General features: G+C 51.9%; 1 protein-coding gene across 2 annotated transcripts in view; it reads right to left on the minus strand.

Annotated features, from left to right (window-relative positions):
- Positions 1 to 18155, minus strand: part of LOC143801430 (uncharacterized) — a 977383-nt gene that overhangs the window by 922922 nt on the left and 36306 nt on the right. The window contains exons 2-5 of one of the 2 annotated variants that reach the window (XM_077281249.1): positions 10863 to 11009; positions 10367 to 10546; positions 4845 to 4968; positions 4609 to 4688 (exon numbers count right to left, since the gene is read on the minus strand). In XM_077281249.1, the coding sequence (XP_077137364.1) occupies positions 4609 to 4688; positions 4845 to 4968; positions 10367 to 10546; positions 10863 to 10952 (474 nt within the window). In that variant the 5' untranslated portion in view covers positions 10953 to 11009. Of the gene's footprint in view, positions 1 to 4608; positions 4689 to 4844; positions 4969 to 10312; positions 10547 to 10862; positions 11010 to 18155 lie in introns of both variants that reach the window. The other variant, XM_077281248.1, reaches the window with a different exon arrangement.

The following is an 18155-nucleotide window of genomic DNA, read 5'->3' on the forward strand; positions in this document are numbered from 1 at the left end:
AGATCCCACAATCCCTCTCACCTGATCCTTTACTCAGCCCTATAAATTTAGTAGCATCTTAAGGGGTGCATGTGTGTGGGGTCAGGCACGCGCATCCCTGCAGTAAAGCATCACGCAGCCAAGCATCACGCAGCCAAGCATCACGCAGCTAAGCATCGAGACGCCGCAGTTATTTCAACGGCAGTTATTCACGGCAGGAGTCAGGACCCCACTCTATTTATCTGTCTCTTTTGGGTAAGTCTGCTGAGTAAGCACTTCTTATCACTTGGACCTAGCTTTGCTATTAACCCATCTAAAGGTACCGTTACACTAAACGACTTACCAACGATCACGACCAGCGATATGACCTGGCCGTGATCGTTGGTAAGTCGCTGTGTGGTCGCTGGGGAGCTGTCACACAGACCGCTCTCTCCAGCGACCAACGATCAGGGGAACGACTTCGGCATCGTTTAAACTGTCTTCAACGATGCTGAAGTCCCTGGGTAACCAGGGTAAACATCGGGTTACTAAGCGCAGGGCCGCACATAGTAACCCGATACTTACCCTGGTTACCATTGTAAAAGTAAAAAAAAAAACAAAAAAAAAACACTACATACTCACATTCCGATGTCTGTCACGTCCCCAGCCGTCTGCTTCCCGCACTGACTGTGTCAGCGCCGGCCGTAAAGTAGAGCACAGCGGTGACGTCACCGCTGTGCTGTGCTCTGCTTTACGGCCGGCGCTCACAGTCAGTGCGGGAAGCAGACGGCTGGGGACGTGACAGACATCGGAATGCGAGTATGTACTGTTTTTTTTTTTTACATTTACAATGGTAACCAGGGTAAATATCGGGTTACTAAGAGCGGCCCTGCGCTTAGTAACCCGATGTTTACCCTGGTTACAAGTGAACACGTCGCTGGATCGGCGTCACACACGCCGATCCAGCGATGACTGCGGGTGATCAGTGACGAAAAAAAGGTCCTGATCATTCCCTACGACCAACGATTTCCCAGCAGGGGCCTGATCGTTAGTCGCTGTCACACATAACGAGATCGTTAAGCGGGATCGTTGCTACGTCACCAAAAGCATGACGTTGCAACGATATCGTTAACGAAATCGTTATATATGAAGGTACCTTTACTCCTTCACCATGTTTACATACAGTGTTTGCTCCACTAATCCTCACTCTCCTTCGCTATCCACAAACCCCAGCACCCTCTAACCAAATAACCATCTCTCCCTCTTTCCTCCCCACCTGTCCTCCTCTGCTGACCTGCTCCTCAACCTCAAATCTGTCCTAATAAAACAAGTCGGCCACTCTCCTTCTCCCACCTGCTCTCCCTCTCTGCTTTTCCTCACTGCTGGAGACATATCTCCCAACCCTGGACCCTCACATCTCATACCTCCCACTACTACCCCTTCCTACCACTCCCTATCTAATATGAACTACCGCAATCTTTCCAACATAAAACCCGTGCCCCTGACGCCCACCCCCCTGCTCCCTCTCTCTGGAGCACTCTGGAATGCCCGCTCAATCTGCAATAAGCTTCATGTGATTCACGACCTTTTTCTCTCTCACAAGCTTGCCTTCCTCGGCCTCACAGAAACATGGCTAACACTCTCTGACACCGCCTCCCCTGCTGCGCTGTGTTACGGTGGCCTCCACTTCACCCACACCTCTCGCCCCGGCAACAGACATGGTGGAGGAGTGGGCTTCTCCTTTCTTCAAACTGCACCTTTAACCCAATCCCACTTCTACCCTCCCTTATCCTCCCCTCTTTTGAAATCCACTCTGTCCACATCTACTCTCCCTCCAATCTCCAAGTGGCCGTCATATACCGACCTCCAGGCCCGGCCACTGCCTTTATTGACCAATTCTCCACCTGGCTCCTTCACTTTCTGTCTGTTGAAATTCCCACCATCATCATGGGTGACTTCAACATCCCCACTGATACCGTTCAGTCAACAGCCTCCTAACTTCTGTCCCTTACTTCATCTTTTGGACTTACTCAGTGGTCCTTCCCACCCACCCACACAGACGGACATACACTGGACCTGGTCTTCACCGTCTTTGCTCTCTATCTAACTTCACCAACTCCCCTCTCCCTCTATCCGACCACCATCTGCTCACCTTCTCAACCCTGTCCTCCTCACCGGTCACCCATGTCCAGCAACATGCACACCCCTGCAGAAACCTCGCACATCTAGACACCCACACACTCTCTGACTCTATCCTACCACTGGCATCCATATCCTCACTCCACGACACAGACACTGCTTTCTACAATGCCACTCTCCCTTCAGCTATTGACACGGTCGCGCCTCTCGTTCATGGCAGAGTGAGATGTATCAATAGACCACCCTGGCACAATAACACCACTAAAAAGCTCCGGCAAGTGTCCAGGGTTGCAGAGCGGCATTGGAAGAAAACAAATTCGCAAGACGACTTCACTGCATTCAAACAGGCAACACTCGCTTTCAAATCTGCTCTCACCTCTGCTAAACAGGCGACTTCACCACCCTTGTATCATCCCTGTCCTACAACCCCAAACAGTTATTCAAAACCTTTAACTCTCTCCTCCTCCCCCCACTGCCCCCTCCAACCTCCCTCATCTCTGCTGAGGACTTTGCCACACACTTTAAAAATAAGATCGACCAGACAAGGCAAGTCTTCATTGTCCAAACACCACAACCCCTTTGTATACCAGACCAATGCCCAAACCCCATAACCTCCCTATCCAACATCACTGAAGGGGGGCTTAATTGTCTCCTCTCTAAATCGCACCTCACCACCTGTGCGCTCGACCACATCCCATCCCACCTCCTCCCCAACCTCACCACCACACATATCCCATCCCTAACCCACCTGTTCAACCTATCACTAACTTCTAGCACCTTCCTTTCTGCGTTCAAACATGCCACAATCACGCCTATCCTTAAAAAGCCAACCCTCGATCCAACTGCTATGTCCAGCTATCGCCGCATATCGCTGCTTCCATTCGCTTCCAAACTCCTGGAGCAGCACGTCCACGCTGAACTTTCCTCCCACCTCTCATTTAACTTGCTCTTTGATAATCTACCATCTGGTTTCCGCCCCATCACTCAACGGAAACAGCCCTGACCAAAATTACTAACGACCTACTTACAGCCGAAGCTAATGGGCAATACTCTGTACTCCTCCTTCTAGACCTGTCCTCTGCTTTCGACCACTGCCTCCTACTACAGATCCTCTCCTCCTTGGCATCAAAGACCTCAACCTATCCTGGATCTCCTCATACCTTTCCAACCGCACGTTCAGCGTCTTCCATACTACCTCCTCATCCCAACTTCTCTCTGTTGCAGTCCCCCAAGGCTCTGATCTTGGACCCCTACTCTTCTCAATCTATACACTTGGCCTGGGACAACTCAAAGTCCCATGGATTCCAGTACCACCTTTATGCTGATGACACTCAGATCTACCTTTCTGGCCCAGACGTCACCGCTCTGCTGTCCAGAATCCCAGAGTGCCTATCAGCCATATCCTCCTTCTCCTCTCGCTTCCTCAAGCTCAATGTGGACAAATCTGAACTCATCATCTTTCCTCCATCCCACAGATCTTCCTTACCTGACCTATCTATCGCAATCAATGACATCATGCTTTCCCCTGTACCGGAAGTCCGCTGCCTTGGAGTAACCCTGGACTCTGCCCTGTCCTTCAAACCACACATCCAAGCTCTGTCCACCTCCTGTCGCCTCCAGCTCAAAAATACCTCCAGAATCCGTCCTTTCCTCAACTCTCAATCTACTACAATGCTTGTGCATGCCCTCATCATCTCCCGACTTGACTACTGCAACATCCTTTTCTGTGGCCTCCCTGCTAACACCCTTGCACCTCTCCAGGCCATACTTAACTCTGCTGCCCGACTAATTCATCTCTCTCCTCACTACTCCTCCGCTTCCCCCCTCTGCAAATCTCTTCACTGGCTCCCATTCCCTCAGCGTATCCAGTTCAAATTACTAATACTGACCTACAAAGCCATCCATAACCTGTCTCCTCCATATATCTCTGACCTAATCTCCCGATATCTTCCCTCACGTAATCTCCGGTCCTCCCAAGACCTCCTCCTCTCCTCCACACTTATCCGCTCCTCACCCAATCACCCCCAAGACTTCTCCAGAATATCCCCCATCCTCTGGAACTCTCTGCCCCAACACGTCCGACTATTAACCACATTCGGATCCTTCAGACGGAACCTGAAAACCCATCTCTTCAGGAAAGCCTAACAGCCTGCACTGACCCCGCTGCCTCCTCACCACTACCGGAGCTACCGCCTCACCAACACCGGGGCTCCTGCAACCCTCAACTTGCTGTCTCCTTCCCCACCATCCTGTAGAATGTAAGCCCGCAAGGGCAGGGTCCTCGCCCCTCTGTATCAGTCTGTAATTGTTAGTTTACTGTAAGTGATATCTGTAATTTGTATGTAACCCCTTCTCATGTACAGACCATGGAATCAATGGTGCTATATAAATAAATAATAATAATAATAATAATAATAATAAAAGAAACCAGCAAAATCTGTGACATCTATGACCTCGATCAGAAATGTCCCCCCCATATACAGATCCGGTACAGGGCACAGCGCCGTCTACCTGATGATCCTCCTCCGGACAGTCCGGGGGACACAGAGGACGGGGACATCTCTCTGGTGGAATTCTCCTCCTGGATCCATCTGTAGGAGACACAAAGTGATGGAATAGATTGTGACATGTGATGATGGGAGTAGTAGTAGGCGACCACAGAACAGAAATATCTGTGGCTGCAGCACTAATAGCAACCGACCAACGCTGAAGAGACAATCTGATGTCAGGGAAAGGTTTCCTCTCACCTCGTGGTGTAAGAGGCCGGAGCTCCTCCATCATCACGTCCTGGTACCGATCCTGGTGTCCTTCTAGATACTCCCTCTCCTCCATGGAGAGATAGACAGCGACGTCCTGACACCTTATAGGAACCTGACAACAACCACACCTCATCACCCAGAATCCTCCAGTGCTGTATGATGTCCCAGCAGTCACCTCTCCTCTCAGCACCCAGAATCCTCCAGTCCTGTATAATGTCCCAGCAGTTGCCTCTCCCCTCATCACCCAGAATCCTCCAGTGCTGTATAATGTCCCAGCAGTCACCTCTCCGCTCATCACCCAGAATCCTCCAGTCCTGAATAATATCCCAGCAGTCACCTCTCCGCTCAGCACCCAGAATCCTCCAGTGCTGTATAATGTCCCAGCAGTCACCTCTCCGCTCAGCACCCAGAATCCTCCAGTGCTGTATAATGTCCCAGCAGTCACCTCTCCGCTCATCACCCAGAATCCTCCAGTGCTGTCCTGTATAATGTCACAGCAGTCACCTCTCTGCTCATCACCCAGAATCCTCCAGTGCCGTCCTGTATAATGTCCCAGCAGTCACCTCTCCGCTCATCACCCAGAATCCTCCAGTGCTGTATAATGTCCCAGCAGTCATCTCTCCGCTCATCACCCAGAATCCTCCAGTGCCGTCCTGTATAATGTCCCAGCAGTCACCTCTCCGCTCATCACCCAGAATCCTCCAGTCCTGTATAATGTCCCATCAGTCACCTCTCCGCTCATCACCCAGAATCCTCCAGTCCTGTATAATGTCCCAGCAGTCACCTCTCCCCTCATCACCCAGAATCATCCAGTGCTGTATAATATCCCAGCAGTCACCTCTCCGCTCATCATCCAGAATCCTCCAGTGCCATCCTGTATAATGTCCCAGCAGTCACCTCTCCGCTCATCACCCAGAATCCTCCAGTGCTGTATAATGTCCCAGCAGTCACCTCTCCGCTCATCACCCAGAATCCTCCAGTCCTGTATAATGTCCCAGCAGTCACCTCTCCTGTCATCACCCAGAATCCTCCAGTCCTGTATAATGTCCCAGCAGTCACCTCTCCGCTCATCACCCAGAATCCTCCAGTCCTATATAATGTACCAGCAGTCACCTCTCCCCTCATCACCCAGAATCATCCAGTGCTGTATAATATCCCAGCAGTCACCTCTCCGCTCATCACCCAGAATCCTCCAGTCCTGTATAATGTCCCAGCAGTCACCTCTCCGCTCATCACCCAGAATCCTCCAGTCCTGTATAATGTCCCAGCACTCACCTCTCCGCTCATCACCCAGAATCCTCCAGTGCTGTCCTGTATAATGTCCCAGCAGTCACCTCTCCGCTCATCACCCAGAATCCTCCAGTCCTGTATAATTTCCCAGCAGTCACCTCTCCGCTCATCACCCAGAATCCTCCAGGTCTGTATAATGTCCCAGCAGTCACCTCTCCCCTCATCACCCAGAATCCTCCAGTCCTGTATAACGTCCCAGCAGTCGCCTCTCCGCTCATCACCCAGAATCCTCCATTGCTGTCCTGTATAAAGTCCCAGCAGTCACCTCTCCGCTCATCACCCAGAATCCTCCAGTCCTGTATAATTTCCCAGCAGTCACCTCTCCGCTCATCACCCAGAATCCTCCAGTCCTGTATAATTTCCCAGCAGTCACCTCTCCGCTCATCACCCAGAATCCTCCAGTCCTGTATAATGTCCCAGCAGTCACCTCTCCCCTCATCACCCAGAATCCTCCAGTGCTGTATAATATCTCACCAGTCACCTCTCCGCTCATCACCCAGAATCCTCCAGCGCTGTCCTGTATAATGTCCCAACAGTCACCTCTCCGCTCATCACCCAGAATCCTCCAGTGCTGTATAATGTCCCAGCAGTCACCTCTCCGCTCATCACCCAGAATCCTCCAGTGCTGTCCTGTATAATGTCCCAGCAGTCACCTCTCCGCTCATCACCCAGAATCCTCCAGCCCTGTATGTCCCAGCAGTCGCCTCTCCACTCATCACCCAGAATCCTCCAGTGCTGTATAATGTCCCAGCAGTCACCGCTCAGCTCATCACCCACAATCCTCCAGTCCTGTATAATGTCCCAGCAGTCACCTCTCCGCTCATCACCCAGAATCCTCCAGTCCTGTATAATGTCCCAGCAGTCACCTCTCCCCTCATCACCCAGAATCCTCCAGCCTTGTATAATGTCCCAGCAGTCACCTCTCCGCTCATCACCCAGAATCCTCCAGTGCTGTACAATATCCCAGCAGTCACCTCTCCGCTCATCACCCAGAATCCTCCAGTCCTGTATAATGTCCCAGCAGTCACCTCTCCCCTCATCACCCAGAATCCTCCAGTGCTGTATAATGTCCCAGCAGTCACCTCTCCGCTCATCACCCAGAATCCTCCAGTCCTGTATAATCTCCCAGCAGTCACCTCTCTGCTCATCACCCAGAATCCTCCAGTGCTGTATAATATCCCAGCAGTCACCTCTCCGCTCATCATCCAGAATCCTCCAGTCCTGTATAATGTCCCAGCAGTCATCTCTCCGCTCATCACCCAGAATCCTCCAGTCCTGTATAATGTCCCAGCAGTCACCTCTCCGCTCATCACCCAGAATCCTCCAGTGCTGTATAATGTCCCAGCAGTCACCTCTCCGCTCATCACCCAGAATCCTCCAGTCCTGTATAATGTCCCAGCAGTCACCTCTCCGCTCATCACCCAGAATCCTCCAGTGCTGTATAATGTCCCAGCAGTCCTCTCCGCTCATCACCCAGAATCCTCCAGTGCTGTATAATGTCCCAGCAGTCACCTCTCCGCTCATCACCCAGAATCCTCCAGTCCTGTATGTCCCAGCAGTCACCTCTCCCCTCATCACCCAGAATCATCCAGTGCTGTATAATATCCCAGCAGTCACCTCTCCGCTCATAACCCAGAATCCTCCAGTCCTGTATAATGTCCCAGCAGTCACCTCTCCGCTCATCACCCAGAATCCTCCAGTGCTGTATAATGTCCCAGCAGTCACCTCTCCGCTCATCACCCAGAACCCTCCAGTCCTGTATAATGTCCCAGCAGTCACCTCTCCGGTCATCACCCAGAATCCTCCAGTCCTGTATAATGTCCCAGCAGTCACCTCTCCTGTCATCACCCAGAATCCTCCAGTGCTGTATAATGTCCCAGCAGTCCTCTCCGCTCATCACCCAGAATCCTCCAGTGCCATCCTGTATAATGTCCCAGTAGTCACCTCTCCGCTCATCACCCAGAATCCTCCAGTGCTGTATAATGTCCCAGCAGTCACCTCTCCGCTCATCACCCAGAATCCTCCAGTCCTGTATAATGTCCCAGCAGTCACCTCTCCCCTCATCACCCAGAATTATCCAGTGCTGTATAATATCCCAGCAGTCACCTCTCCGCTCATCACCCAGAATCCTCCAGTCCTGTATAATGTCCCAGCAGTCACCTCTCCGCTCATCACCCAGAATCCTCCAGTGCTGTATAATGTCCCAGCAGTCACCTCTCCGCTCATCACCCAGAACCCTCCAGTCCTGTATAATGTCCCAGCAGTCACCTCTCCGGTCATCACCCAGAATCCTCCAGTCCTGTATAATGTCCCAGCAGTCACCTCTCCTGTCATCACCCAGAATCCTCCAGTCCTGTATAATGTCCCAGCAGTCACCTCTCCGCTCATCACCCAGAATCCTCCAGTGCCGTCCTGTATAATGTCCCAGCAGTCACCTCTCTGCTTATCACCCAGAATCCTCCAGTGCTGTATAATGTCCCAGCAGTCACCTCTCCGCTCATCACCCAGAATCCTCCAGTCCTGTATAATGTCCCAGCAGTCACTTCTCCGCTCATCACCCAGAATCCTCCAGTCCTGTTTAATGTCCCAGCAGTCACCTCTCCGCTCATCACCCAGAATCCTCCAGTGCTGTATAATGTCCCAGCAGTCACCTCTCCGTTCATCACCCAGAATCCTCCAGTGCTGTATAATGTCCCAGCAGTCACCTCTCCGCTCATCACCCAGAATCCTCGTCCTGTATAATGTCCCAGCAGTCACCTCTCCCCTCATCACCCAGAATCATCCAGTGCTGTATAATATCCCAGCAGTCACCTCTCCGCTCATCACCCAGAATCCTCCAGTCCTGTATAATGTCCCAGCAGTCACCTCTCCGCTCATCACCCAGAATCCTCCAGTGCTGTATAATGTCCCAGCAGTCACCTCTCCGCTCATCACCCAGAATCATCCAGTGCTGTATAATATCCCAGCAGTCACCTCTCCGCTCATCACCCAGAATCCTCCAGTCCTGTATAATGTCCCAGCAGTCACCTCTCCGCTCATCACCCAGAATCCTCCAGTGCTGTATAATGTCCCAGCAGTCACCTCTCCGCTCATCACCCAGAATCATCCAGTGCTGTATAATATCCCAGCAGTCACCTCTCCGCTCATCACCCAGAATCCTCCAGTCCTGTATAATGTCCCAGCAGTCACCTCTCCCCTCATCACCCAGAATCATCCAGTGCTGTATAATATCCCAGCAGTCACCTCTCCGCTCATCACCCAGAATCCTCCAGTCCTGTATAATGTCCCAGCAGTCACCTCTCCGCTCATCACCCAGAATCCTCCAGTGCTGTATAATGTCCCAGCAGTCACCTCTCCGCTCATCACCCAGAACCCTCCAGTCCTGTATAATGTCCCAGCAGTCACCTCTCCGGTCATCACCCAGAATCCTCCAGTCCCGTATAATGTCCCAGCAGTCACCTCTCCTGTCATCACCCAGAATCCTCCAGTCCTGTATAATGTCCCAGCAGTCACCTCTCCGCTCATCACCCAGAATCCTCCAGTGCCGTCCTGTATAATGTCCCAGCAGTCAACTCTCCGCTCATCACCCAGAATCCTCCAATTCTGTATAATGTCCCAGCAGTCACCTCTCCGCTCATCACCCAGAATCCTCCAGTGCTGTATAATCTCCCAGCAGTCACCTCTCCGCTCATCACCCAGAATCCTCCAGTCCTGTATAATGTCCCAGCAGTCACCTCCTCGCTCATCACCCAGAATCCTCCAGTGCTGTATAATGTCCCAGCAGTCACCTCTCCGCTCATCACCCAGAATCCTCCAGTCCTGTATAATGTCCCAGCAGTCACCTCTCCACTCTTCACCCAGAATCCTCCAGTGCTGTATAATGTCCCAGCAGTCACCTCTCCGCTCATCACCCAGAATCCTCCAGTGCCGTATAATGTCCCAGCAGTCACCTCTCCGCTCATCACCCAGAATCCTCCAGTGCCGTATAATGTCCCAGCAGTCACCTCTCCGCTCATCACCCAGAATCCTCCAGTGCCGTATAATGTCCCAGCAGTCACCTCTCCGCTCATCACCCAGAATCCTCCAGTCCTGTATAATGTCCCAGCAGTCACCTCTCCGCTCATCACCCAGAATCCTCCAGTGCCGTATAATATCCCAGCAGTCACCTCTCCGCTCATCACCCAGAATCCTCCAGTGCTGTATAATGTCCCAGCAGTCACCTCTCCGCTCAGCAGCTCAATCATCTTGTTGCTGAGCTCCAGGATCTTCTTGTTCCTCTCATGTAGCAGTGAGTGCGGGGGAGGCTCTGTGATGGGGCCCGGGCTCCGCCCTCCTGACTCCTGGAGATGGATGATAGGAGTCAGACCGTCCCCCGGTGTCTTCCTCACTATTGTGTAATCCTGTGAATGGAGAGAGACACTTAGGGAGAAGATTCCTTCCCGACTCCAGATCTGACAATCAGTAGAAATCCCGGGATCAATAACCGTCTCCAGTAATCTGGGGCCATAACCGGGAATATTATTCCCCTCCGGACAGACATCCCGGCCCCTCTACAGCTCTTACAGGGAATCCCCATGACAACTCCTCCAGGCAGAGAGCTCCACACAATCACTGCTCTCACAGTAAAGAATCCTTCTCTCTATTCTGGATTTCCTCCTCCCGATGTCGGACTTGTTACAGAACACAATAAAGCTGATAGAAATGTAGAGGAGTTACCTCTCCGCTCAGCAGGGAGACGATCTCCAGGGCCAAGTGGAATAATCTTCTGGTGGTCTCATCCCTGTCCTCGTCCATCCTCGGGGTCATTCAGGAGGAGGAGGGATGAGCACTGGATCAGCTGGAGGGATCTCGTCCTGCCGGCGTCTTCATGATGAAGGAGAAGATGGAAATCACAGGGGACGTGAGAACGACAAGCACTAAATTCTGCCAAATATCAACATTTATCAGGAAGAAAAGCCACAAAACTCCACCGCGGCCTCCTCCGCCGATCTGACCGCTCATTATCAGCCTCGTAGGCAGAAGACGGTCACCGTGGTAACTACACCGCCAGTATAGGACGGTCACCGTGGTAACCACCTCCAGCTGAGGACGGTCAACGTGGTAACTACCGCTAGTGGGGGACAGTCACCATGGTAACTACACCGCCAGCAGAGGTCGGTCACCATGGTAACTACACCGCCAGCAGAGGTCGGTCACCATGGTAACTACACCGCCAGAGAGGGACGGTCACCGCGGTAACTACACTGCCAGCGGAGGCTGTGAGATGAGGAGGTGCTGTACATCCCTGTTGCTATAGTCCCTTCCAAGGAGAGCTACCGTATTTTTCTGACTATAAGATGCACTTTTTTCCTCCCAAAATGTGGAGAAAAATGTGGCTGTGGTAAGGAGGTAGGGAGCGGTTTTGGCAGAGCAGAGGGTCACAGAGGCAGGAGCCAGCGGATGCGACTAACTCCTGTGCCCACTGCTAAAGAGAAATGAATATTCACTGCATTTCATGCCCATGAGCGTGGAGGACAATGAATATTCATTTCTTTTTGGCATCCTGGTATGATTGGTCTAATCCCGGTCCTGGCATGCATGGCCCCATCAGAAAAGATAAAAAAAAAACAAAAAACAAAACAACCATTACACTTACCTTCCCGGCGCTCCCTCGCAGCGTCCTGCTCCGGTGCCAGAAGCTACTTAATGCTTGTAATGGCAAGGACGTGACCGCCGGCAGCAGCAGGAAGGCTCTGGCTGACACTGCGCGCTACTGAAGAGCAATGAATACTCACTGCTCTCTGTGATGAACAGTCCCAGGGAGTATTCCGGCAGCTCTGCCTGTGAGGAGCGCATGGCAGGGACGTGACCGCCGGCAGCAGCAGCAGGAAGGCTCCGGCTGACACTGCGCGCTACTGAAGAGCAATGAATACTCACAGCTCTCTGCGATGAACAGTCCCAGGGAGTATTCCGGCAGCTCTGCCTGTGAGGAGCGCATGGCAGGGACGTGACCGCCGGCAGCAGCAGGAAGGCTCCGGCTGACACTCCGCGCTACTGAAGAGCAATGAATACTCACAGCTCTCTGCGATGAACAGTCCCAGGGAGTATTCCGGCAGCTCTGCCTGTGAGGAGCGCATGGCAGGGACATGACCGCCGGCAGCAGCAGGAAGGCTCTGGCTGACACTGCGCGCTACTGAAGAGCAATGAATACTCACTGCTCTCTGCGATGAACAGTCCCAGGGAGTATTCCGGCAGCTCTGCCTGTGAGGAGCGCATGGCAGGGACGTGACCGCCGCCAGCAGCAGCAGGAAGGCTCCGGCTGACACTCCGCGCTACTGAAGAGCAATGAATACTCACAGCTCTGTGCGATGAACAGTCCCAGGGAGTATTCCGGCAGCTCTGCCTGTGAGGAGCGCATGGCAGGGACGTGACGGCCGGCAGCAGCAGGAAGGCTCTGGCTGACACTGCGCGCTACTGAAGAGCAATGAATACTCACTGCTCTCTGTGATGAACAGTCCCAGGGAGTATTCCGGCAGCTCTGCTTGTGAGTAGCGCATGGCAGGGACGTGACCGCCGGCAGCAGCAGCAGGAAGGGTCCGGCTGACACTGCGCGCTACTGAAGAGCAATGAATACTCACTGCTCTCTGCGATGAACAGTCCCAGGGAGTATTCCGGCAGCTCTGCCTGTGAGGAGCGCATGGCAGGGATGTGACCGCCGGCAGCAGCAGGAAGGCTCCGTCTGACACTGCGCGCTACTGAAGAGCAATGAATACTCACTGCTCTCTGCGATGAACAGTCCCAGGGAGTATTTCGGCAGCTGTGCTCTGCTTGTGAGGAGCGCATGGCAGGGACGTGACCGCCGGCAACAGCAGGAAGGCTCTGGCTGACACTGCGCGCTACTGAAGAGCAAAGAATACTCACTGCTCTCTGCGATGAACAGTCCCAGGGAGTATTCCGGCAGCTCTGCCTGTGAGGAGCGCATGGCAGGGACGTGACCGCCGGCAGCAGCAGGAAGGCTCCGGCTGACACTGCGCGCTACTGAAGAGCAATGAATACTCACAGCTCTCTGCGATTAACAGTCCCAGGGAGTATTCTGGTAGCTCTGCCTGTGAGGAGCGCATGGCAGGGACGTGACCGCCGGTGGCAGCAGGAAGGCTCCGGCTGACACTGCGCGCTACTGAAGAGCAATGAATACTCACAGCTCTCTGCGATGAACAGTCCCAGGGAGTATTCCGGCAGCTCTGCCTGTGAGGAGCGCATGGCAGGGACGTGACCGCCAGCGGCAGCAGGAAGGCTCTGGCTGACACTGCGCGCTACTGAAGAGCAATGAATATTCACAGCTCTCTGCGATGAACAGTCCCAGGGAGTATTCCGGCAGCTCTGCCTGTGAGGAGCGCATGGCAGGGACGTGACCGCCGGCGGCAGCGGGAAGGCTCTGGCTGACACTGCGCGCTACTGAAGAGCAATGAATACTCACTGCTCTCTGCGATCAACAGTCCCAGGGAGTATTCCGGCAGCTCTGCCAGTGAGGAGCGCATGGCAGGGACGTGACCGCCGGCAACAGCAGGAAGGCTCTGGCTGACACTGCGCGCTACTGAAGAGCAAAGAATACTCACTGCTCTCTGCGATGAACAGTCCCAGGGAGTATTCCGGCAGCTCTGCCTGTGAGGAGCGCATGGCAGTGACGTGACCGCCGGCAGCAGCAGGAAGGCTCCGGCTGACACTGCGCGCTACTGAAGAGCAATGAATACTCACAGCTCTCTGCGATTAACAGTCCCAGGGAGTATTCTGGTAGCTCTGCCTGTGAGGAGCGCATGGCAGGGACGTGACCGCCGGTGGCAGCAGGAAGGCTCCGGCTGACACTGCGCGCTACTGAAGAGCAATGAATACTCACAGCTCTCTGCGATGAACAGTCCCAGGGAGTATTCCGGCAGCTCTGCCTGTGAGGAGCGCATGGCAGGGACGTGACCGCCGGCAGCAGCAGGAAGGCTCCGGCTGACACTGCGCGCTACTGAAGAGCAATGAATATTCACAGCTCTCTGCGATGAACAGTCCCAGGGAGTATTCCGGCAGCTCTGCCTGTGAGGAGCGCATGGCAGGGACGTGACCGCCGGCAGCAGCAGGAAGGCTCCGGCTGACACTGCGCGCTACTGAAGAGCAATGAATACTCACAGCTCTCTGCGATGAACAGTCCCAGGGAGTATTCCGGCAGCTCTGCCTGTGAGGAGCGCATGGCAGGGACGTGACCGCCAGTGGCAGCAGGAAGGCTCCGGCTGACACTGCGCGCTACTGAAGAGCAATGAATATTCACAGCTCTCTGCGATGAACAGTCCCAGGGAGTATTCCGGCAGCTCTGCCTGTGAGGAGCGCATGGCAGGGACGTGACCGCCGGTGGCAGCAGGAAGGCTCTGGCTGACACTGCGCGCTACTGAAGAGCAATGAATACTCACTGCTCTCTGCGATGAACAGTCCCAGGGAGTATTCCGGCAGCTCTGCCAGTGAGGAGCGCATGGCAGGGACGTGACCGCCGGCAGCAGCAGGAAGGCTCCGGAGGACACTGCGCACTACTATTGTGAAGAGAAAGTTGAGAGACGCAAGACCCAACACTCTGGATGAGCTTAAGGCCGCTATTGAAGCATCCTGGGCCTCCATAACATCTCAGCAGTGTCACAGGCTGATTGCCTCCATGCCACGCCGCATTGAAGCAGTCATTTCTGCCAAAGGATTCCCGACCAAGTATTGAGTGCATAACTGAACATTATTATTTGATGGTTTTTTTGTTTGGTATTAAAAAACACTTTTATTTGATTGGTCGGGTGAAATATGCTAATTTATTGAGACAGGTTTTTTGGGTTATCAGGAGTTGTATGCCAAAATCATCAGTATTAAAACAATAAAAGACCTGACAAATTTCAGTTGGTGGATAATGAATCTATAATATATGAAAGTTTAATTGTAATCATTACATTATGGTAAATAATGAAATTTAACACTATATGCTAATTTTTTGAGAAGGACCTGTATTTGCGCTATGCATATTGGTACACCTGGCTTCTATATGTAAAGTAGCTAATATTTGGTTCTTTTATCAATATTGGTGCATATTTTGTAACGGTAATGGTCCCAGTCTTGGGCTCGCGCGCGCGCATCCTAACCTGGGCCATCTTGGGACACCCTGCGCCCATATTCTAAAGCGCTGTGGTTTACTACCTGTTTGCATTCTTGTTGTCGTTCGCGCATGCGCACTTATACTTGCGCCGTCCATTTTGGTACATCTGGCTTCTATATGTGAAGCAGTTAATTTTTGGTTCTTTCATCAATATTGATGCATATTTTCTGACTGTAATGGTCCCAGTCTTGGGCTCGCGCGTGCGCATCCTAATCTGTGCCATCTTGGCACACCCTGCGCCTATACTCTAAAGCGCTGCGGTTCACTACCTATTTGCATTCTTGTTGCCGTTCGCGCGTGCGCACTTATACTTGCGCCGTCCATATTGGTACACCCGGCGTCTAAGAGCTTAGAAGCCTATGCACGGTATCCGGTTATATTCCTGTCACTTCCGGGTCCCCGCTGTTTGGACATGCGCACTCAGTTAGCGCCGTCCATTTTTGTTGCACCCGGCGTTCTGCCTCCAGGCTCCCTCCAGGTATGGCGTCCTTAGCACATGTTTGCTATGTGCTTCCCCAGCTGTTTTCACTTAGGCCAATTATGTTTTTTGCATATAAAGCACCGCTTGAGTCTTCTACCCTCACCCCTGATGAAGCCACCCCTGTGGCGACACGCGTTGGGTCTCTGACCCCCCCCCTGGTCCCCTCTTTCTTCTTCCACACATACACAGCTTTGGGACAGGCTCCTTATGTGATCTCCTCTCACATGGGTAATTTGTCCATGGGACTTATAGCTTTATTTCTCTTTTGAGCTTTGTTACTGCGTTTATCATGATTTTTTGGGGGCATGCTACTATATGACTACTATAGGGAGGAAAATCCGGCTGGTCTTCCTTGTGTCTAGTACTGTACTAAGATTTGTTTTTGCTTTGTATTGGTGCACCTAACCTGTTGTTGGTATTACAGACTTGGTATGGCACTCATATTTAGTCATATTTAGCCATGCTATTATAGTACAGGTATACTGTGCACCCATTGAAAGCGTTGAATTACTGGTATAGGTAGCATTTGCCCTTAATTGTAATTGTTTCAAAGCTCATCTTATGTGGTCTGCTTTTTAGCATTTATATAGCCTTGTCATTCAGTACTATCCTGTTCACATGCTATTACTACCAACTGTGTATGTGGGGGTCCAGGGGGGCCTTACCTCTCATTGGGGTATGTTGTTATATGGTTTTTAAATGGTTTTATTCTAGTTTTGTGTGTTTTGGACTCAAATAAAATTTATATTTTTCTACTTTCTTGATCTTTAACATTGGATATTTACATTTAGGATGCTCCCCAATTGGTGGTGTTTCTTTTTTCTTTGTTTTCTTCAGTGTATAATTTGACACACCTTGGGTTGATTGCCCTTTATTTTATGATATATTATGGGTGGTGCCCTCCATTCCCTTTCAGTTCCATGGGTTAGTGGCAATACTATCATTGTATAACGCCCCTAAGGCCGCTACCTGCACTTTTAAGGTGCTCACCGAGAGGCCCATATCCAAGCCTTTCTGTAGGAACTCTAATATTTTGACTACTGGAACCCCATCTTGTAGTTTTATCCCGGAGGTGGACAGAAACTTTTTCCAAGTTTTACCATAGATTTTAGTTGTTATTGTCTTCCTACTTTTTAATAGTGTGGAGACTAAATTATCTGAGAATCCCCTTGCCCTTAGCAGTGACCTTTCAAGTTCCACGCTGTCAAGTGTAGATTTGCCGACTGAGGGTGGAACACCGGCCCCTGTGATAAGAGGTCCGGAAGATCCGGAAGGACCCAGGGATCTGTGACCGATAGGATTCTCAGCCAGGAAAACCAGGCCCTTTTGGGCCAGAAGGGGGCTATTAGAATGATTCTCGCCCTGTCCTGTCTTATCTTCCGCAGAACTGCCGGTATAAGTATATGAGGGGGAAAGGCATATGTCAGACCGTGAGTCCAGGGAATCGAGAATGCATCCAGTGCTCGGGGGGTTCCCTCTGTGGTTTAGAGAGCAAAATTGTTTTACTTTTCTGTTCTCTATACTGGCAAAGAGGTCTATTACTGGTACCCCCAGATTTTTGTGATCTGATCGAAGACCCTTTGGTTCAGAGCCCATTCCCCCTGTTTCAGCTGGGTACGGCTTAGGAAGTCTGCCTTTTTGTTCACTACGCCTCTTATGTGTAACGCCGAGAGGGATAGGAAGTGATGTTCGGCTAAGGTGAAGATTTGGGAAGTAGTTTTCATCAGGGCTTGGGATCTGGTCCCCCCCTGGTGGTTCAGGTAGGCCACTACTACTTGATTGTCCGAAAAAACTCGGACATGTTGTCCCCGTAGTTTGGGAAGAAAAATTGACAGAGCATGGCTCACTGCGCAAAGTTCTTTTTGATTTGAGGATACCTGGTACTCTTGATCTGTCCATACCCCCTGAGTAACACTGTTTCCCAGGTGAGCTCCCCACCCCGTGGGACTGGCATCCGTGGTAACTACTCGATGTGTATCTATCACCCACGGAACTCCCTTTGATAGATTGTTGGAATCTAGCCACCAGTCTAGGGAACGAATAGTGTCTGAACTTAGAGTCATGCGACCTTCTAGGTGTCCCCTCAGTGTAACCTGATTTTTCAGGACATCCCACTGGAGGTCTCTCGTGTGGATCTGAGCCCACTGTACTGCCGGGAGACAAGCAGAAAGGGACCCTAGTAGAGACATCGCTCCTCTTAAGGTCATATGAGGGTTTGAGCGAGCTCCGGACACAATGCTTAATATTTTTTGTTTCTTCTGGTCTGGAAGGCGACATTCCTGTAAAACCGAGTCCAGAGTTAGGCCCAGAAACTCTTGTACCATGGTCGGTTCCAGTTTTGACTTCTGGAGATTTAGGAGCCAACCTAATTCCGTTAGAG

The sequence above is a fragment of the Ranitomeya variabilis genome, chromosome 1 (genome assembly GCF_051348905.1).
Source record: "Ranitomeya variabilis isolate aRanVar5 chromosome 1, aRanVar5.hap1, whole genome shotgun sequence".
NCBI lineage: Eukaryota > Metazoa > Chordata > Amphibia > Anura > Dendrobatidae > Ranitomeya > Ranitomeya variabilis.